Source organism: Ruditapes philippinarum, unplaced genomic scaffold, assembly GCF_026571515.1.
Source record: "Ruditapes philippinarum isolate M1 unplaced genomic scaffold, ASM2657151v2 ctg66_1_1_1_1, whole genome shotgun sequence".
NCBI lineage: Eukaryota > Metazoa > Mollusca > Bivalvia > Venerida > Veneridae > Ruditapes > Ruditapes philippinarum.
Window position 1 is genome coordinate 210605 of NW_026861363.1, and position 24110 is coordinate 234714.

General features: G+C 35.1%; 1 protein-coding gene across 1 annotated transcript in view; it reads left to right on the forward strand.

The window, feature by feature from the left end:
* LOC132715397 (5-oxoprolinase-like) overlaps positions 1-24110 on the forward strand; it is a gene marked incomplete at its 5' end in the record, with an annotated part of 254579 nt that overhangs the window by 209397 nt on the left and 21072 nt on the right. The window contains 2 exons of the mRNA XM_060698394.1: positions 8677-8751; positions 21192-21274. Coding sequence (XP_060554377.1) covers positions 8677-8751; positions 21192-21274 — 158 coding nt within the window. The remainder of the gene's footprint in view (positions 1-8676; positions 8752-21191; positions 21275-24110) is intronic.

The following is a 24110-nucleotide window of genomic DNA, read 5'->3' on the forward strand; positions in this document are numbered from 1 at the left end:
AAACTAGGTCACAGGAGCTAAAAATAGGAAAAGCTTGTTAACACTCTACTGGCTGCAGTTTTGATCCAAATATTCTGGAAATTTTTCAGGAAGGTTGTTTTTATGATTTCTAGGTCAAGATCGAAGATGGGTCAACTCCGGTCAAAAACTAGGTCACAGAAGCTAAAAATAGAAAAAGCTTTATAACACTCTAGTGGCTCCAGTTTTGATCCAAATATTCAGGAAATTTGTCAGAAAGGTTGTTTTGATGATTTCTAGGTCAAGTTTGAATATGGGTTGTCTCCAGTCAAAAATTAGGTTGCATTGCCCAAATATGGAAAACCTTTTAACACACAAGAGGTCACATTTTTGACTCAATTGTCATCAAACTTGGCCAGGATGCTTGTCTAAGACATTGCTTGGATGCGGTTGATGGGTCAGGGGAGCGATCCAGGGCCATCATGGCCCTCTTGTTACACTTTGAACTTTGTCCAGGACATAACTCTAAAACTATAAGAGGTATCAACATGAATCTTTTTAGGTAGATAGATCTCATTGAGTAGGTGTACAGAACACAAGAACCTTAACTCTGCCTTGCCTCTTTTTTAATTATTGCCCTTTGTTTATTTTTACACTTTGAACTTTGTCCAGGACATAACAGTTACTGTAAAACTAAAAGAGGTATCAACATAAAACTTTGTAGGTAGATATATCTGATTGAGTAGGTGTGTAGTGCATAAGAACCGTAACTCTGCCTTGCCTAATACTTGAATTTTTGCCCTTTGTTTATTTTTACACTTTGAACTTTGTCTTGGATATAATGCTAACACTATAAAAGTTATCGACATGAAACTTTGCAGATAGATAGATAGATCGTACTATGCTCCCCGAAAAATTTCGGGGAGCATATAGTCGGCGCTTTGTCCGTCCGTCTGTCCGTCTGTCCGTCCATTGTCTTGACCGGAGTATAACTTGAAAACCCTTGGAGATAATGTGTTTAAACTTCATACAGTGGAAGAGGGCATTAAGGGGGAGTGCAGTGTCAAAGAACCATAACTCTATTTTGCCCGGTTTTTGAATTATCTCCCCTGATAGAAAAATCTTGTCCGCGACAAAACTCTAAAACTATAAGAGATATCAACATGAAACTTTGTAGCTGAATAGATCTAAATGGGTAGATGTGCAGTGCATAAGAACAATAACTCTTTTTGACCTAATTTTGGAGTTATTGCCCTTTGTTAATTTTAACACTTTGAACTTTGTCCGGAACATAACTCTAAAACTATAAAAGATATCAAAATGAAACATTGTAGGTAGATAGATCTCATTGAGTAGTAGTGCAGTGCAAAAGAACCATAACTCTGTTAAGCCTCATTTTTGAATTATCCCCCCTTTTAGAAAAATCTTGTCCAGGACATAGCTGTAAAACTATAAGAGATATCAACATGAAACTTTGTAGGAAGATATATCTCAATGGGTAGATGTGCAGTGCACAAGAATCATAACTCTGCATTGCCTAATTCTGGAGTTGCCCTTTGTTTATTTTTACTTTTTGAAGTTGTCCGGGACATAACTCGGAAACCATAAGAGATATCAACAAGAAACTTTGTAGGTTGATAGATGACTTTGATTAGAAGTGCAGTGCAAAGAACAGTAACTCTTCCTTGCCTAATTTTGGATTTTTGGACTTTGAACTTTTTCCACGACTACAAGAGGTGTACTTTCCTGTGTCCAAAACCTATTCGGGGAGCATCACCCGGCTCAAACTGGGCTCTTGTTGAGTAGGTTTTGAGTGCATGTAACTCTACCATGCCTAATTTTTGAATTATTGCCCTTTGTTTATTTTAACACTTTAAACTTTGTCCGGGGCATAACTCTTAAAGTATAAGAGATTTCAACATGAAACTTTGAAGGCATCGTCGGATACCCACGATTGATAAACATGTCACATAACATGCAATCAATGATGAATGATAATGGTTCGGCCGTGGGTATCCGACGATGCTTTGAAGGTAGATAGATCTCATTGAGTAGAAGTGCATTGTTAAAGAACCATAACTCTGTCTTGCCTAATTTTGGAGTTATTGCCCTTTGTGTATTTTGACACTTAACTAAATTGTCCGGGACATTACCCTAAAATTATAATAGATATCAACATGAAACTTTGTAGGTAGATAGGTCTCATTGAGTAGGTTAGCAGTGCTTAAGAACCATAACTCTGCCTTGCCTTATATTGAAGTTATAGCCCTTTGTTTATTTTTACTTTTTGACTTTTGTCCAGGACATATAATAACTCTAAAACTATTAGAGATTTCAACATGAAACTTTGTAGGTAAATAGATCTCATTGGAAAGAACTGCAGTGCTAAACAACCTAAACACAGCCTTGTCTAATTTTGGAGTTATGCCCTTTGTTTATTTTTACACTTTGAATTTTACCCAGGACATAACTCTGAAACTATAAGAGATATCATCACAAAACTTTATAGATAGATAGATCTCATTAAATAGGAGTGCAGTGCAAAAACCATAACTCTGCCTTGCCTAATTTTAGAGTTTTTGCCCTTTGTTCAATTTTTTTATACTTTCCTGTGTCCAAAACCTTCTCTGAGAGCATCACCTGGTTCATAAACTGTCATGATTTTGTTGTTTTTTTCGCTGACCACTAATAGACATGGAATGAATAGAAAATATGTTTGATTTTTCCCCGAAGGGAGAACATATAGTCGCCACCTTGTCCCTCTGTCCATCCGTTGTCTTGTTCGGAGCATAACTTGAAAACCCTTGGAGATAATTTGTTTAAACTTCATAGACGGGTAGAGGGCATTGAGAGGGAGTGCACTGTCAAAGAACAATAACTCTATTTTGCATGGTTTTTGAATTATCTCCCATTTTAGAAAAAATCTTGTCCGGGACATAACTCTAAAACTATAAGAGATATCAACATGAAACTTTGTAGGTAAATAGATCTCAATGGGAAGATGTGTAGTGCACAAGAACCACAACTCTTTTTTGCCCGGTTTTTGAAAAATCTCCCTTTTTAGAAAAATATTGTCCGGGACATAACTCTAAAACTATAAGAGATATCAACATGAAACTTTGTAGGTAAATAGATCTCAATGGGAAGATGTGCAGTGCACAAGAACTAAAACTCTATTTTGCCTGGTTTTTGAATAATCTCCCTTTTTATATGCCCGAAACAATTTTGGGCATATTATGTTATACCCCCTGGCGTCCGTCCGTCTGTTTGTCCCTCTGTCCTTCCGTCCGTTAGCAATTTGGTTTCCGGAGCATAACTTAAGTTCCATTTGGCCCACAATATTCAAACTTCATAGGATGAATGTCCATATTGGGTAGAAGACCCCTATTGATTTTGGGGTGACAAGGTCAAAGGTCAAGGTCACTATGACCTTAAAACTGAAAACAGTTTCCGGAGCATAACTAAAGTTCCATTTGGCCCACAGTGTTCAAACTTCATAGGATGATTGTCCATATTGGGTAGAAGACCCCTATTGATTTTGGGGTCACAAGGTCAAAGGTCAAGGTCACTATGACCTGAAAACTGTTTCCGGAGCATAACTTAAGTTTCATTTTGCCCACAGTGTTCAAACTTAATAGGATGATTGACCATATTGGGAAGAAGACCCCTATTGATTTTTGGGTCACAAGGTCAAAGGTCAAGGTCACTATGACCTTAAAACTGAAAACAGTTTTCGGATCATAACTTAAGTTTTATTTGGCCCACTGTGTTTAAACTTCATAGTATGATTGTCCATATTGGGTAGAAGACCCCTATTGATTTTAGGGTCACAAGGTCAAAGTCACTATTACCTTAGAACTGAAAACAGTTTCCAGGGCATAACTTAAGTTCCATTTGGACCACAATATTGAAACTTCAAAGGAGGATTTTTATTTGAAGGAGGTAATACTTTATTTAATTCACATGTCTTACAAATTCTTCATCTTTACTATAAAAAAAAAATCACTTTCGGGCATATAATGCTCCGCCTAGCGGTGCTCTTGTTAGAAAAATCTTGTCCAGGACATAACTCTAATACTATAAGAGATATCAACTTGAAACTTTGTAGGTAAATAGATTTCAATGGTTAAATGTGCAGTGCATAAGAACCATAACCTGTTTTAGCCTAATTTTAGAGTTATTGTCCTTTGTTAATTTTAAACTTTGATCTTTGTCCGGAACATAACTCTAAAACTACAAGAGATATCAACATAAATCATTGTCGGTAGATAGATCTCATTGAGTAGAAGTGCAGTGCAAAAGAACCATAACTCTGTTAAGTCTCATTTTTGAATTATCTCCCCTTTTAGAAAAACCTTGTCAGGACATAGCTGTAAAACTATAAGAGATATCAACATGAAACTTTGTAGGTAAATAGATCTCGATGGGTAGATGTGCAGTGCACAAAAATCATAACTCTGCTAGATCTCGATGGGTAGATGTGCAGTGCACAAAAATCATAACTCTGCCTTGCCTAATTTTGGAGTTATTGTCCTTTGTTTTTTTTTAGCTCACCTGTCACAAAGTGACAGGGTGAGCTTTTGTGATCGCTTTTCGTCCGGCGTCCGGCGTCCGTCCGGCGTCCGTAAACTTTTACTTTAAATGACATCTCCTCATAAACCACTAAGCCAATTTCATCCAAACTTCACAGGAATGTTCTTTTGGTGGTCACCTTTAAAAATTGTTCAAAGAATTTAATTCCATGCAGAACTCTGGTTGCCATGGCAACCAAAAGAAAAAACTTTAAATATCTTCTTCTAAAAAACCCAAAGAGCTAAAGCTTAGATATATGGCATGAAACATCTTCTAGTGAGTGTCTACTAAGTTTGTTCAAATAAAAGCCCTGGGGTCAAAATTGGCCCCTCTTGAGGGGGTCATTGATTTTCCCAATATGCATAAAGTAAAAACTTAAAAAATCTTCTTTTAAAGAACCCAAAGAGCTAGAGCTTAGATATTTAGCAAGAAACATCTTCTAATGGGTGTCTACGAAGTTTGTTCAAATAAAAGCCCAGGGGTCAAAATTGGCCCTGCCCCAGGGGGTCATTGATTTTCACTATATGCATATAGTAAAAACTTAAAAAATCTTCTTTTAAAGAACCCAAAGAGCTAGAGCTTAGATTTTTGGCATGAAACATCTTCTGGTGAGTGTCTACCAAGTTTGTTCAAATAAAAGCCCTGGGGTCAAAATTGGCCCCACCCCAGGGGGTCATTGATTTTCCCTATATACATATAGTAAAAACTTAAAAAATCTTCTTTTAAAGAACCCAAAGAGCTAGAGCTTAGATATTTAGCATGAAACATCTTCTAATGGGTGTCTACCAAGTTTGTTCAAATAAAAGCCCTGGGGTCAAAATTGGCCCGCCCCAGGGAGTCATTGATTTTCCCTATATGCATATAGTAAAAACTTAAAAGACTTCTTTTAAAGAACCAAAAGAGCTAGAGCTAAGATATTTAGCATGAAACATCTTCTAATGGATGTCTACGAAGTTTGTTCAAATAAGGGGTCAGGGGTCAAAATTGGCCCCGCCCCAGGGGGTCATTGATTTTCCCTATATACATATAGTAAAAACTTAAAAAATCTTCTTTTAAAGAACCCCAAGAGCTAGAGCTAAGATATTTAGCATGAAACATCTTCTAATGGGTTTCTACCAAGTTTGTTCAAATAAAAGCCCTGGTGTCAAAATTGGCCCCGCCCCAGGGGGTCATTGATTTTCCCTATATGCATATAGTAAAAACTTAAAAAATCTTCTTTTAAAGAACCCAAAGAGCTAGAGCTAAGATATTTAGCATGAAACATCTTCTAATGGATGTCTACCAAGTTTGTTCAAATAAAAGCCCTGGGGTCAAAATTGGCCCCGCCCCAGGGGGTCATTGATTTTCCCTATATACATATAGTAAAAACTTTATAAAATCTTCTTTTATAGAACCAAAAGAGCTAGAGCTAAGATATTTAGCATGAAACATCTTCTAATGGATGTCTACCAAGATTGTTCAAATAAAAGCCCTGGGGTCAAAGTTGGCCCCACCCCAGGGGGTCATTGATTTTCCATTTATACATATAGTAAAAACTTAAAAAATCTTCTTTTAAAGAACCCAAAGAGCTAGAGCTAAGATATTTAGCATGAAACATTTTCTAATGGGTGTCTACCAAGTTTGTTCAAATAAAAGCCCTGGGGTCAAAATTGGCCCTGCCCCAGGTGGTCATTGATTTTCCCTATATACATATAGTAAAAACTTAAAAAATCTTCTTTTAAAGAACCAAAAGAGCTAGAGCTAAGATATTTAGCATGAAACATCTTCTAATGGATGTCTACCAAGTTTGTTCAAATAAAGGCCCTGGGGTCAAAATTGGCCCCGCCCTGGAGGTCATTGATTTTCCCTATATGTGTAAAACTATAGCAAAAATTAAAAAATATTCTTTGAAAAAACTCAAATAGCAAGAGTTTAGATATTAAGCATGAAGCATCTTCTAGTGAGTGTCTTCAAAGTGTGTTCAAATAGAAGCCCTGGAGTCAAAATTGGCCCCGCCCCGGGGGACATTGATTTTCCTTATACAAGTATAGCAAAAACTTAAAAATCTTCTTTTAAAAAACCCGAATAGCTAGAGTTTAGATATTTAGCATGAAACATTTTCTAGTAAGTGTCTACAAAGATTGTTCAAATAAAAGCCCTGGGGTCAAAACTGGCCTGCCCCAGGTGTGTCATTGTTTTTAACTATATGTGTAAAGAAAAAAACTTACAAAAATCTTCTTTTAAAATCCCAACGAGCTAGACCTTAGATGTTTAGCATGAAACATCTTCTAATGGTTGTCTACAAAGTTTGTTCAAATAAAAGCCCCAGGCTTTAAACTGGCCTTGCTCCGGGGGCCTATGTACAGGTGAGCGACTTCAGGGCCATCATGGCCCTCTTGTTAATTTTTGAACTTTGTCTGGGACATTACTCTAAAATTATAAGAGGTATCAACATGAAACTTTGTTGGTAGATAGATCACATTGAGTTACAAAAAAGAACATAACTCTGTTTTGCCCAATTTGTGAATTATCTCCCCTTTTAAAAAAATCTTGTCTGGGAAATAACTCATTTTTACGTTTTGAACTTTGTCCGTGACATAACTCGGAAACCATAAGAGGTATCAACAAGAATTTTTGTAAGTTGATAGATTGCATTGATTAGAAGAACAGTACAAAAAAACATAACTCTGTTTTACCCAATTTGTGAATTATCTCCCCTTTTAAAAAAATATTGTCTGGAAAATTACTCTAAAACTACAAGAGATATCAACATGAAACTTTGTAGGTAGATAGATCTCAATGGGTAGATGTGCAGTGCACAAGAAATTGAAATTTTGTAGTTATTGCCCTTTGTTCAGTTACTCTGCCTTGCCTAATTTTGGAATTATTGCACTTTAAACTTTTTCCAAGGACATTACTTTGAAACTACAAGAGGTGTACTTTCCTGTGTCCAAAACCTATTTGGGACCATCACCCGGCTCAAACCGGGCTCTTGTTTAATATAAAAAATTATACTAAAAATCATATATTGGTAATTAATCATAACTATATCAGTGAGATACATGCCATATATATAGAAACTAGCACATGAACTCATAGGCTGCACAAGTATGGATATGATGCAAGTGAATATTGAAAAACCTTGCCTTTCTCTATAGTTTCATGTACAAATTTACATGTATTTTCATCAGGGGGCAGGGAATTCTCAGAACCTTTCTTTAATTTTACTGAAATAATGCATTGTGACAAATCAGAGGTCTTCAATAAGTTGCCACTTGACTGTGTAAAAGTGATACCAAATAAAATCAAAATATGGTTATATTGAATTTTTATGCCCCCGCCATAAATTGGCAGGGGCATATATTGTTACCATGTTTCCTCCTTCCGTCTTTGTGTCATCATCAGTTTCAGTTCATTATCTCCCCAACAGTAGTACACATTCACTCAAATTTGACGTATGGATATGTCAAAGGAATGTACAGGTCAAGTTCAAATTTGGTCATGGTTCGATGATATTTGGCTGTTTGGAGTTATGCTCCTTTCACTTTGAAAATAATATTAAATTTTCAGTTCCCGTTCATTATCTCCCCAACGGTATTACACATTCAGCTCAAATTTAACATATGGATAATATTATGTCATAAGAATACACTGGTCAAGTTTGTATTTGGTCACGGTTTGATAGAAAAATCTTAAATTTTTAGTTTCCGTTCATTATCTCCCCAATGGTTGTACACATTCAACTCAAATTTATATATAGATATATCTTAGGAAAAAGCAGTTCAGGTTTAAATTTGGTCGTGATTCAATGATTTTAGACAAAGTTATCTCTCTTGAATGTTTGAAAAATTTTGAATTTTCAGTTTCAGCACTCATACTTTTGTGGAAATGTATGTAGTCAATGCAATTTACAAAAGGTTAACACTTAATAGTTTCAGTTCCTTGAACTTTGTATCAAAAATGGTTTGTGTTTACATGGAATAGTTTTAAGGGCTTTGAACTTAAAATGAAAAAAAGATAGTTTGTGCAAACAAATTTGGAACTAAATATTATAACATCTGAAATTTTGGATTCATGCGGGGGGCATCCATGGCGTGACAACACTATTCTAGTTTATATTTTAAAAAAAATGATAATTTATCTGATATTTACATGTTTTATTTTAAGGGTTGCATGAATAATATAACATTTGGTGACAATGAGTTTGGTCATTATGAAACAGTTGCAGGCGGTGCAGGGGCTGTAAGTTTTTTTACTCTTATTTGTTTAGCTCAACTTTTTTTACAAAGAAAAAAAAGAAAGATATTGTTCCCGTTTGCAAACTTTAATCTTGATCATGATTTTATTGTCTTCATACTTGGCCAAAAAAGACCTTGAAGGTCAAATTATTGAAATTTTCTTTCTTTTGCTGTAACTGGCTATGAATTGATTGAATTGATATTTAGATACCGCCTTCTTAGGATAAGACCTTCATGCATATTAAACTCAAATTGACTTTGGGTCGTTTATGACCTTGACATTGAGAGTTAAATTGTTGAATTTTTATTGATTTTTGCTGTAATTGACTGCAACTTGGTAAGTAATGAATGGATTTTATTAATTATAACATAATTATAGGGGTTACTTTTGTCATTGGCGTGCATATTGTTGCCTTGTCTAGGTCAGACACTTCAACACAGAGTTATGGCCCTTTTTAGTTATGCAGTATGCATATAGAGCAGTAATTGTTTTCTCTCTCTTTCCCTGCATTTACTGGCTGGAATTCAATAAAACTTTATTGGAACAATCAATACCAAGGGGAGTCGATGCGCATATCATTGCCTTGTTCCAATCAGAGCCTTTAAGACAATTAGTAAGTTTTGCAGTATGCTGGATTGATTTCAACAAGACTTTATGGGAATCTTCAATACGAAAAAGAAATTTGCATGCCATGATAAATTTATATAGATAAAGCCTTTTTTCCAGTTGTTGTGTTATTAATAACCAGTATTTGGCGGGGGATATAAATTCAAAGAATTTGCTTGTTACTCTATATAATTTTTATACATAATTTCTGTCCCGGCCATTTCTCATAAGCTATAAAAGCTATGGACTTGAAACTTCACAGTATGATAGATCTCATAAGTTCAAAAACTGGTACTCTGCACTCCTTATTTTTTTAGCTCACCTGAGCACGAAGTGCTCAAAGGTGAGCTTTTGTCATCACTCTGCATCCGTCGTGCGTCTTGCGTCGTGCGTCCTTCAAAAAATGGCGTCAAACTTTTCAAACAACATCTCCTCCTAAACTACATGGCCAATTGCAACCAAACTTTACAGAAATGATCCTTAGGTGGACCCCTTTCAAAGTTGTTCAAAAATTTAAATTCCATTAAAAACTCTGGTTGCCATGGCAACCAATAAGAAAAACTTAAAAAATCTTCTTCTAAAAAACCCTAAGAGCTAGAGCTAAGATATTTGTCATGAAACATCTTCTAATGAGTGCCTACCAAGTTTGTTCAAATCAAAGCCCTAGGGTCAAAATTGGCCCCGCCCCAGGGGGTCATTGATTTTCCCTATATGCATATATTAAAAACTTAAAAAATCTTTAAAGAACTCAAAGAGCTAGAGCTAAGATATTTAGCATGAAACATGTTCTAATGGATGTCTACCAAGTTTGTTCAAATAAAAGCCCTGGGGTCAAAATTGGCCCCGCCCCGGGGGTCATTGATTTTCCTTATATGACTGTGTATAGCAAAAACTTAAAAATCTTTTTTGAAAAAACCCAGATAGCTAGAGTTTAGATATAAAGCATGAAACATCTTCTAGTGAGTGTCAACCAAGTTTGTTCAAATAAAAGCCCTAGGGTCAAAATTGGCCCGCCGCAGGGTGTCTTTGATTTTCCCTATATGCATATAGTAAAAACTTAAAAAATCTTCTTTTAAAGAACCCAAAGAGCTAGAGCTAAGATATTTAGCTTGAAACATTTTCTAATGAGTGTCTACAAAGTTTGTTCAAATAAAAGCCCTAGGGTCAAAATTGGCCCCGCCCCAGGGGGTCATTGATTTTCCCTATGTGCATATAGTAAAAACTTAAAAAATCTTCTTTTAAAGAACTCAAAGAATTAGAGCTAAGATATTTAGCATTAAAACATGTTCTCATGGGTGTCTACCAAGTTTGTGCAAATAAAAGCCCTGGGGTCAAAATTGGTCCCGCCCCGGGGGCCATTCATTAGCTCGACTTTTTTTTTTTTTTAGATATATACATATTATATATATACATATATATTTAATATTTATATATATATATATATATATGTATATAGATATATATACATATTATGTATATATATATATGATATATATATGTATGTATATATATATATATATATATATATATATATACATACATACATACATATAAATACATATATATATATATAATACCTATATATATATATATATATATATATATATATATATATATATATATATATATATATATATATAGTATATATAAAGGGAGATATTCTCTCATTTCTATATATTATATAGTATATATATATATATATATACATGCATACATATACAACCAAGTTTGTTCAAATAAAAGCCCTGGGGTTTAAACTGGCCCCGCTTCAGGGGCCTATATACAGGTGAGCGACTTTGGGCCATCATGGCCCTCTTGTTATTTATTGCCCTTTGTAAATTTTCATATATCATTTTTGTCGGGCCATTTCTCCTAAACTATAAAAGCTATAAACTATAAAACTATTGATCTTATTGATAAGAAGTGTAGTGCACAAAAACTGGCACTCTGCACTCCTTACTTTTTGATTTATTGCCCTTTGTAAATTTCCATATTTCCTTTTTGTCCGGGCCATTTCTCCTAAACTATAAAAGCTATGGACATGAAACTTTATAGAATGATAGATATCATTGAGAAGAAGTGCAGTGCACAAGAACTGATACTCTGTACTTCATGATTTTAGAGTTATAGCCCTTTGTTAATAATGATACTTTATTTTTGTGCAGGCCAATTCTCCTACACTTTAAAAGCTATTGACTTGAAACTTCATAGGATGATAGAACTCATTGAGAAGATTTCAGTGCAGTGCACAAAAACTTGAACTCTGCACTTCATGATTCTTGAGTTTTTGCCCTCTGTTAATTTTCTTACTTAATAGGTTTGTCCAGAGCATTATTTGGTCACTTTTTTTTTATTGACTCCAAATTTGATATGCAAGTGCAATGCTTAAGAATTTATCACAGAGTCCTCCATTTGATCTGTCAGTGTAAAACTTTTGTAAAAGTTATCACTCGTCAAGCAGGATTAAGAGTATTAATATTGAATATATACTAACTGTCACTTTGATAACGCAGTTAGTAAAAATGTTATTTTTATGCCACTGCAGCATCTGAGATGTGGTGGATTATAGCATCACCTGTGTGTGTGTGTTTGTGTATGTGTGTATGTATGTATGTAGTGAAATTCAAAAATCTTCTTGTGAAAAACCACTAGTCCAATTTCAACCAAACTCGGCAGGATTGATCCTAGGGTGAAGGGCTTCCAAAGTTGTTCAAAGAATTTCATTCTGTGCAGAAATCTGGTTGCCATGGCAACCAAGAGGATTTATAAGAATAAATTTAAAAAATCTAATTGTAAAGACCCACAAGGCCTAGAGCAAAGATATTTTTCATAAGGAATTGTCTGGTAGACCTCTACCAAGATTGTTAAAATTATAGCCCTGGGCTCAAAATTGGCCCTGTCCTGGGGGTCATTGATTTTCACTATATGTACATATAGTAAAAACTTTAAATACCTTCTTGTCTGAAGGTACAAGGCTTAGGACTTTGATATTTAGTATATGATATCATCTATAGGTACTGTACCAAAGATCTTCAAATTTGCCTCTAGTGTCAAAATTAGACTTGCCCAGGGGTCATAGGTTTTCCTTATATGTATATAGTTAAAACTTAAAAAATCATCTTCTCGAAATTGACAAATGCTAGAGGTTAGATATTTTGCATGAAACATTGTTTAGTGAACCTCTAACAAGATTATTCAAACAAGAATTTGTAACAGAGTTACCAACGTCCCCCGCCTTGGGGCAGTTTTATATGAAGCATAAAATTGTGCTATTTCAAGAGATTGAGGTATGGATCTCAGGACTTTCAGTCCAAAATTAAGATCAATGCTAGATCTGCAAACACAACAATAAATTTATTAAAGAAATAAAATGCAACACGGAATTTAAAAATCTATAATGTTAAGCTTTGACCTCTAAGTGTGACCTTGACCTTTGAGGGAGGGGTACAGGTGTGATGCATGACATATCGTCTTATTATTGTAACTATTTGTGCCAAGTAAGTGTGACCTTGGAGGTAGGGACCCATGTTTTGCGCCTGACATATTGTCTTATTATTGTGATTATGTGTGCAAAGTATTTTTAAAATCCCTTGATCTATGAAAAAGTTATGGACTGGACACAAAATATACCCTATAACAGACTATGTAAATCTTTTACCTCTAAATGTGACCTTGACCTTGAAGGTAGGGACACTGGTGTTACCCATGACATATCATGTTACGATATATCAAGTACAACACCTGCACCCCTACCTCCAAGGTCAAGGTCACACTTAGAGGTCAAAAGTTAACAGAGTCTGTTATATGGTATATTTTATGTCATGAAACTTTGTAGGTAGGTAGATCTCATTGGGTTTAAGTGCAGTGTAATAGAACCATAACCCTGTCAAGCCTAATTTTTGAGTATAATTGCCCTTTGTTCATTTTTACACTTTGAATTGTATCAGGGACATAACTCTTAAAATATATATACATGAGATATCAACATGAAACTTTGTAGGTAGATAGATCTCATTGGGTAGAAGTGCAATGCAAATGAACCATAACTCTGTCTAGCCTAATTTTTGAGTTATTGCCCTTTGTTTATTTTTACACTTTGTCCGGGACATGACTCAAAAACTATAAGAGATATCAACATGAAACTTTGTAGGTAAATTGATCTCATTAAATAGAAGTGCAGTGCAAAAGAATCATAACTCTGCCTTGTTTAATTTTTTTTAGTTATTGCCCTTAGTTCATTTTTACACTTTGAACTTTGTCTGTGACATAACTCTGACACTTCATGAGGTATATTTTCCTGTGTCCAAAACTTATTGGGGGAGTATCAGCCGGTTCAACCGGTTCTTAATTTTGTCTTGTTTAAATGACAAATTCCGCCAGGTAAAAGAATAACAACAACACGATGCTGGCAAAAACATTGGAAATAATGCAACAGTTACGTCAGTTTCATTTTAATATGTCAGTTTAGAGACTATAATATCTGGAACAAAATTAGAAAATAGAAAGAAGCAGGTTAATCATACAAATAGTGATGTCGCGATAATAATTTTTAACTTCTTTTTACAGAAAACATTTCACATAGAGAGCCAGTTTTGAGATCCCAATTTAATTCCCTTATTTCTTACATGAATATTAGAAATCAACAGTGAAAATTACTGGTGAGACATTCAACAAAACTTGCGCTAACTTACGTAATTGGAGAAAACCGACACTCTGCTGCGTTTATGATCCATATCAGGTCGTAATCAGTATTGGCTTCGATAATCGCAATACAATAATATGTTAAAATGAGACCGCGCGAAAACAATCAAGATTGAGGAATTTTGAACTTAAGATTAAGATTTCTATTCCGAAATGTGTACAAAAATGCAAACCTTTATGTTTCCTGATATAAATGATTTAATAAATGATTAAATAAATAAATGATTAAAAAAAATTAATATATAAATAAATAAATAGATAAATACTAAAAATAGATTAATTAAAAAGTAAATAAATACAAGAATGAATGGGTGATTAAATGAATGAATGACTGAATGAATGAATGAATGAGATATTGTTGTTGTTTTAAAATATGAAAGTATTATATTATTTATAAGACATATATAAACATAAAATTTAAATACTGTGTAAACAATCCCAATTTTATCTTCGTGATTTCACAATTTTAACTTTCACGATTTCAACTTCACAGATTCACGATTTTAATTTATGTTCATGTTCTGTGCACTGATGATATTATCAGTATACAATTGACGTGTTAATACATCCAAGAAATATTACATTGAGTTAAAGCTTTCCTGTTTTATGTTATTTTTTCAAATGTCTGACAAATATTAGATCAGACTATTTCTTTCCTCTTATAGGAAATAGGCGTTTAAGAAGGAAATCTTCATTCGCTATTACTAAATACAGAATCCGTATTTGCAAGAATCAGAATTTCGTATTTTAGTAATATACAAACTTGTTATAAAAATTCCATATATTAGTAAAATTCGAACTTCGTACATCAAAGTTCCTGTATATTACCACTGTACGGATATCTGTATATAAGTCATATACGGACTGACATAATATACGGTCCCGTACATCTCTGCATTTCAAGTTTCCTGTATTCTTACCCGTATATTAATGATATACAAAATTCCATACACTGACGTATATCCATATTTTTTTCCGCAGTGATATGTACTACAGGACACAAAATTTATGGTCGTTAGTCACGTCAGACAGGGAGTTGTTTAATTCAGTGACTTTACATAGTGATATACGTAAAATGGGCGGTGTATATGACATGAAGTCATTTAAATCAGTGAATCTCTATGGCAAGTTTGACTATACTTAAATCAAATTTGCATTCGGGCTTATCATTCGGGCTTATATTGCTATGCCTATGTGGTGCTCTTGTTATCCCTCCCCCAAAGGCAGCAGGGGATATAGAAATAGTCTCTGTCCATCCTTCCTTCCCTCCGACATTTTTGTCCGGTGCATATCTCAAAAAGTATTTTAGGTATCAACTTGAAACTTCATAGGTGGATAGATCATATTGAGGAGGAGTGCAGTGCACAAGAATGATAACTACCTTGCATAATTTTTTTCAGTTATTGCCCTCTGTTATTTTTCAAACTTTTTTGTCCAGAACATAACTCAAAAAGCTTATGAGATATCAACATGAAACTTCAGGTGGATAGATCTCACTCAAGTGTGCAGTGCACAAGAATGATAACTCTATCCTTCATAATTTTTGAGTTATTGCCCTTTGTAATTTTTCATACTTTATTTTCACCTGAGTGGAGCATAACTCAAAAAGTCTTTGAGATGTCAACATGAAACTTCATAAGTGGATAGATCTTATTAAGGAGGAATGATGTGCACAAGAATGATAACTCTTCTCATTATAATTTTTGAGTTATTGCCCTTTGTTATTTTTCATACTTTATTTTCCACCTGAGTGGAGCATATCTCAAAAAGTATTTGAGGTATCAAATTGAAACTTCATAGGTGTATATATCTCATTGAGGAGGAGTGCATCACACAAGAATGATAACTCTACCCTGCATAATTTTTCAGTTATTATACCCCCGAAACGAAGGAGTCACTCGGTGGTAGGTCTGTTGGTGCATTTTCCTTGTCTGGAGCATAACTTGAAAACTACTGGTTGGAATTCAAAACAACTTCATACAATGGTCAAGCACAATAAGAGAAAGTGCAGTACACAAGAACCATAACTCTTTCTAAAGTAATTGCAGAGTTATTGCCCTTTGTTATTTTTCCATTGATTTTTGCTTGTCCGGAGCATAACTTGAAAACCACTGGTTGTAATTCAATACAACTTCATACAATGGTCAAGCACAATAAGAGGTAGTGCATTGCACATACTAAGAACTGTAACTCTATGTAAAGTAATTATAAAGTTATTGCCCTTTGTTACTTTTCCGTTGAATTTTCCTTGTCTGGAGCATAACTTGAAAACCACTAGTTGGAATTCAATAAAACTTCATACAATGGCCAAGCACATTTAGAGCGCAGTGCACAAGAACCATTTCTCCATTTTAACTAATTACAGAGTTATTGCCCTTTGTTAAATTTTCCTTGTCCAAAGCATAACTTAAAAACTACTGGTTGGAGTTCATAACAACTTCATACAATGATCAAGCACAATAAGAGGTAGTGCATTGCACATACTAAGAACTGTAACTCTATGTAAAGTAATTATAAAGTTTTTGCCCTTTGTTACTTTTCTGTTGCATTTTCCTTGTCTGAAGCATAACTTGAAAACCACTAGTTGGAATTCAATAAAACTTCATACAATGGCCAAGCACATTTAGAGAAAGAGCAGTTCTCAAGAATCATAACTCTATCTGGACTTATTACAGTTATTAAAAGGAACTTCATCAATGGTCAACCACAGTGAAAGGAAATGCAACATACAAGAACCACAACTGTATTTAATTGCCGACAACCATAACTCTATTCAAATTCTTTTACAAGGTATTCTTTTACTAGTTACGTCTTCATTTCATAAGCAGCCTTGAGGGGGTACGTATTAATCACATTTAGTGACAGTTATAGTTGCCCGTTATTATTTTTCATGCTTAATTTTTGTCCAGAGCATAAATATACATGCAAATTCGTTGAATTTATATCCCCCGCCGAGTACTGGTTATTACTAACACAACAACTGAAGACATATTAAGGCTTTATTTATATATTTATCATGGCATAAACAATAATATTCTTTGTACTTGATAAATATTCAGGGCAATAACAGAGTCATAACTCTGTGTTAGATAGTAATATCTGGACATGCCAATGAGATGTAAATTGCGTTTGTGTATCCATGGTTGCCATAAAGTTTTGTTGAAATCAATACAGCAGTTGCAAAGAAATAGCAATATTGCTCTATCTGCATACTACGTAACTAATCAAGGGCCAAAACTCTGAGTTAAAGTGTCTGACCGGAACAAGGCGACTATATGCACATCACCTCTTGGTATTGAAGGTTCCCGTAAAGTTTCGTTGAATTCCAGCCAGTACTTACAGAGTAGTAGCACTGAAAAGATTATTGCTCTGGTTGCATACTGCATAAATAATCAAGAGCCATAACTTTAACATAAGTTAAAGTGTCTGACAGGAACAAGGCGATGATATACGCATCTCCTCTTGGTATTTAAGGTTCCATAAAGTTTCATTGAATTCCAGCCAGTAGTTGCAGAGAACTAGTCCGGAAACAAATATTATGTTCTATATGCATACTGCATAACTAATCAAGGACCATAACTCTGAGTTTAAGTAACTGACCGGAACAAACTGACGATATGCGCATCTCCTCTTTGTATTGAAGGTTCCCTTAAAGTTTTGTTGAATTCCAGCCAGTTGTTGCAGAAAAGTAGTTCGGAAACGATTTTTGCTGTATATGCATACTGCATAACTAATCAAGGGCCATAACTCTGAGTTAAAGTGTCTGACCGGAAAAAGGCGAGGATATATATATGAGCATCTCCTCTTAGTATTGAAGGTTCCCGTAAAGTTTTGTTGAATTCCAGCCAGTAGAAGCTGAGACATAACACGGAAACGATTTTTACTCTATATGCATACTGCATAACTAATAAAGGGCCATAACTCTTAGTTAAAGTGTCTGACCGGAACAAGGCGACTATATGCACATCACCTCTTGGTATTGAAGGTTCCCGTAAAGTTTCGTTGAATTCCAGCCTGTACTTACAGAGAAGTAGCACGGAAAAGATTATTGCTCTGGTTGCAATTACTGCATAAATAATCAAGAGCCATAACTTTAACATAAGTTAAAGTGTCTTACCGGAACAAGGCGATGATATACGCATCTCTTCTTGGTATTTAAGGTTCCATAAAGTTTCATTGAATTCCAGCCAGTAGTTGCAGAGAACTTTAAGTCCGGAAATGAATATTATGTTCTATATGCATACTGCATAACTAATCAAGGACCATAAATCTGAGTTAAAGTGTCTGACCGGAACAAGCTGACCATATGCACATCTCCTCTATGTATTGAAGGTTCCCTTAAAGTTTTGTTGAATTCCAGCCAGTTGTTGCAGAAAAGTAGTTCGGAAACGATTTTTGCTGTATATGCATACTGCATTACTAATCAAGGGCCATAACTCTGAGTTAAAGTGTCTGACCGGAAAAAGGCGAGGATATGCGCATCTCCTCTTGGTATTGAAGGTTCCCGTAAAGTTTCGTTGAATTCCAGCCAGTAGTAGCTGAGACATAGCGCGGAAACGATTTTTACTCTATATGCATACTGCATAACTAATCAAGAGCCGTAACTCTTAGTTAAAGTGTCTGACCGGAACAAGGCGATGATATGCGCATCTCCTCTTGGTATTGAAGGTTCCCATAAAGTTTCGTTGAATTTCAGCCCATAGTTGCAGAGAACTAGTCCGGAAACGATTTTTACACTATATGCATACTGCATAACTAATCAAGGGCCATAACTCCGAGTTAAAGGGTCTGACCGGAACAAGCTTACGATATGCGCATCTCCTTTTGATATTGATGATTTCCATAAAGTTTCGTTGAATTCCAGCCAGTAGTTGCAGAGAACTAGTCCGGAAACGAAATTCGGACGGACGGAAAGACGGACGGACTGACAACGCCAAAACAATATCCCCCGATTTATCGGCGGGGGATAAAAACCCTTTGAGATATCAACTTGAAACTTCATAGGTGTATATATCTCATTGAGGAGGAGTGCAGCATACAAGAATGATGACCTACCCTGCATTATGTTTCAGATATTGCCCTTTGTTATTTTCAGCCATCAATATTCACATAGGTTTCAAATCTGTAATCACTTCAGCCATCAGTTTTCATTACTAAAAGACCTCTTAAAATTGAATTATTCTGCTCTACTACATATATATTCTTCCAATGAGCAAACACATTCAGCGAGAGATGGCCATGTTGACATGGCTCTTGTTGTTTTTAGCTCACCTGAGCATGCTCAGGGTGAGCTTTTAGGATCGATGATTGTCCGTTGTCCGTCCACATTTAGTCAGGATGCTTGTCTAAGTGATAGCTCCGATGAGTTCGAACATGGGTCATCTCGGATGAAAAACTAGGTCACCGGAGCTAAAAATAGAAAAATCTTGTTAACACTCTAGTGGTCACAATTTTGACTCAGTTGTCATCAAACTTGGTCAGGAAACTTGTCTAGGTAATTGCTCTGATTAGTTCGAACATGGGTCATCTCGGATGAAAAACTAGGTCACAGGAGCTAAAAATAGAAAAATCTTGTTAACACTCTAGTGGCTACTGTTTTGATTCAAATATCCTGTAAATTGGTCTGAAAGTTTGTTTTGATGATTTCTAAGTCAAGTTCGAACATGGGTCATCTCGGATGAAAAACTAGGTCACACCGCCCAAATATGGAAAAACCTTGTTAACACTCTAGTGGTCACATTTTTGACTCAATTATCATCAAACTTGGTCAGGATGCTTGTCTAGGTAATTGCTCGGATGAGTTCGAAATCGCATGTGAAATAGAAAAATCTTGTTAACACACTAGTTGCTACTGTTTTGATCCAAGTATCCTGGAAATTGGTCTGAAATTTTGTTTTGATGATTTCTAGGTCAAGTTTGAATATAGGTCACCTGGGTGAAAAACTAGGTCACACTGCTCAAATATGGATAATCCTTGTTAACACTGTAGTGGTCACATTTTTGACTCACCTGTCATGAAACTTGGTCAGAATGCTTGTCTAGGTAATTGTTTGGATGAGTTTGATGGGTCAGGTGAGCGATCTAGGGCCATCATGGCCCTCTTGTTTAGGTTTGAAAGTGGGGGGCTCTAATGATTATTTAGTGAAAATACATTAATTCTTTTACAATCGTCTCCTCTGCTCCTAGGTATAAAGCTGATAAATTAAGTACATAGTTATGATGAGGAAGACTTCCTCTTACACAATTGTGAAATCTATGGCCCCTGGGTTTAGGTCCCAGGGTGGGGCTAACTTTGGTGTATATTGTAAATATATTTTAAGACAATTTGCTCTTTTATTACTACATTGCGATAAGGTGTTTGTATTATTATACCCCCACAAACGAAGTTTAAGGGGGTTTCTAGCAGTCAGCTTGTTGCTCGGTCTTCTTCATGGTTGCCGGACTATAACTTACAGTTTGGAATGAAATATTGTAATCAAACTTGGTATATAGCATTCTTATGTAGAAACCCGGTTGTCATTGCTTTTGGACCGCCTGTATACATGTCAACTTATAAATGTATCCTACTAAAAATAGAAAAATAGTTGTCCGGACTCTTAACTACAGTAAGGCATGAGATATTGTAACAAAATTTGTTATTTAGCAAGCTTATATGAAACCCCCCCAACTCAGTTTGCTTTTTAACCCCCAGGGATCAAGGGTCAATGTTACTAAAAATAGAAAAATGGTTTCTTGACGGTAACATTATTTAAGAATTAGTTTACACAGTTGATACTTCATGAATTATAGGTTGAGTTCAAATTTTGCTTCAGACCACTTACCTTTCCAAAAGGTCATGTTTGCTGGAGGGGGTATTAATCACCTTTATTGATAGCTCTAGTTATAAAAAGTAGGAAGTTCTCAATAACACTTTGGAATACATAACCTTTTTGTTATTAGGATTTATGTTGCACAATATAATATAAAAACATTGTATTGAAATTAAAAAAAATATGTGATGTTTGATATTTTTAATCAATGTTTTAAAGTTATTTATGCAAAAAAAAACAAAAAAACATATATAATCTGCTGAAGAATCATAACTTATGTGACCTTTAAGGCTCCTGTTTAAATTAATTAAACTAAATATTTTAAAGGGACCCACTTGGGATGGGAGAAGTGGAGTTCATACACATATGACCAACACCAGAATCACAGATCCTGAAATACTGGAGAGAAGGTGAGAATAGTTAAATAAAATGTTGTAAGACAATGTGTTACCCCCAATTATAAGCTCACCTGTCACAAAGTGACATTGTGAGCTTTTGTGATTGCTTTTTCATCTGGCCTCCGGCTGTCCGTAAACTTTTACTTTCAACGACATCCCCTCATAAACCACTAAGCCAATATCATCCAAATTTCATAGGAATGTTCCTTTGGTAGTCAACTTAAAAAAATGTTATTCCATACAGAACAACCGAAAGAAAAAACTTAAAAAGTCTTCTTTTAAAAAACAGAAAGAGTCAGAGCTTAAATATTTGGCATGACACATTGTCTAGTCAGTGTCTACCAAATTTGTTCAAATAAAAGCATGGGGGGGATGTAGATTTTCCTTATTTGTGTTTAGTAAAAACTTTAAAAAGAACAACAAATAGCCAGAGCTTAAATAATAAGCCTGAAACATCTTCTAGTGGGTTTCTACCAAGTTTGTTATCCCCCGCCGCTATAGAAATAGTCTCCGTCCTTCTGTCCGACATTTTTGTCTGGAGCATATCTCAAAAAGTATTTGAGGTATCAACTTAAAACTTCATAGGTGGATACACCTCATTGAGGAGGAGTGCAGTGCACAAGAATGATAACTCTACCCTGCATATTTTTTAGTTATTGCCCTTTGTTATTTTTATGCCACCGCAGCATCTGCGATGCGGTGGTATATAGCGATTCACCTGTGTGTGTGTTTGTTTGTGTGTGCGTGTGTGTGTGTGTGTGTGTGTGTGTGTGTGTTATATAGATTATATAGTGAACTTAAAAAATCTTCTTGTGAAAAACCACCAGTCCAATTTCAACCAAACTTGGCAGGATTGATCCTTGGGTGAAGGGCTTCCAAAGTTGTTCAAAGAATTTCATTCCATGCAGAAATCTGGTTGCCATGGCAACCAAAAGGAGTTATAAGAATAAATTTAAAAAATCTTCTTGTAAAGACCCAAAAGGCCTAGAGCTTAGATATTTTGCATAAGGCATTGTCTGGTAGATGCCTACTAAGATTGTTCAAATTATAGCCCTGGGGTCCAAATCGGCCCGGCCCCGGGGGTCATTGATTTTCACTTTATGTACATATAGTAAAAACTTAAAATACCTTCTTGTCTGAAGGTACCAGGTTTAGAGGTTTGATATTTGGTATGTGTTATTATCTATAGGTACTCTACCAAAGTTGTTCAAATTTTGCCTCTAGTGTCAAAATCAGCCCCACCCCGGGGGTCATAGGTTTTTCTTATATGTATATAGTAAAAACTTAAAAAATCATCTTCTTTTAATTCACAAAGGCTAGAGGTTAGATATTTTGCATGAAACATTGTGTAGTGAACCTTTAGCAAGACTGTACAAATTATAGCCCTGGGGTCAAAATTGGCCTCGCCCTGGGGGTCATTGATTTTCCATATGTACATATTGTAAAAAATCAAAAAATCTTATTGTCTGAAGGTACAAGGCTTAGAGCTTTAATATTTGTTATATGATATCATCTATAGGTAGTCTACCAAATTTGTTCAAATTTTGCCTGTAGTGTCAAAATTATCCCTGCCCCGGGGGTCATAGGTTTTTCTCATATGTATTATAGTAAAAACTTAAAAAATCATCTTCTCTAAATTGACAAAGGCTAGAGGTTAGATATTTTGCATAAGGCATTGCGAAGTGAACCTCTAGCAAGATTATACAAATTATAGCCCTGGGGTCGAAATTGGCCCACCCCTGGGGGTCATTGATTTTCACTATGTACAATTAGTAAAAAAATTAAAAAATCTTATTGTCTGAAGGTACAAGGCTTAGAGCTTTGATATTTAGTATATGATATCATCTATAGGTACTCTACCAAAGTTGTTCAAATTTTGCCTCTAGTGTCAAAACTAGCCCCGCCCCGGGAGTCATTACATACATGTAGATAGTAAAAACTTTAAAAAATCATCTTCTCGAATTGACAAAGGCTAGAGGTGAAACATTTTGCATTAAATATTGTGTAGTGAACCTCTAGCAAGATTATTCAAATTAAAGCCCTGGGGTCAAAATTCGCCCCTCTTGGGATCATGATTTTCAGTCACTATGTCATAAAGTAAAAAATTAAAAATCATATTTTCTGAAGGTACTAATCTGATAATATCAGATAGGTAAGTGATCTATACATTATGGCAATCTGTATAGAAGCAAAAAAAAATTGCGTTCCTACATTACTATTTAGTGTTGTATTTATGCGGTGGCATGGCATTTTTTACAAATGCAATCTTGTTCAAAATTAATTTTTGTCCAAAGCATGACTCAAAAAGCCTTTGAGATATCAACATGAAACTTCGTAGGTGCATAGATCTCACTCAGGAGTTGTGCAGTGCACAAGAATGATAACTCTATCGTTCTTAATTTTTTAGTTATTTCCCTTTTTTATTTTTCATACTTAATATTTCACCTGAGTGGAGCATAACTCAAAAATGTTTGAGATGTCAACATGAAATGTCATAGGTGGATAGATCTTATTTAGGAGGAATGCTGTGCACAAGAAAAAAAACTCTTCCCTATACAATTTTTGAGTTATTGCCCTTTCTTTTTCATACTTTTTTGTCCGGAGCATATCTCAAAAAGTATTTGAGGTATCAACTTGAAACTTCATAGGTGGATGGATCTCATTGAGGAGGAGTGCAGTGCACAAGAATGATAAGTCTACCCTGCATAATTTATTGCCCTTTGTTATTTTTCAAAATTAATTTTTGTCCAGAGCATAACTCAAAAGGCCATTGAGATATCAACATGAAACTTCATTGGTGCATAGATCTCACTCAGGAAGTGTGCAATGCACAAGAATGATAACTCTA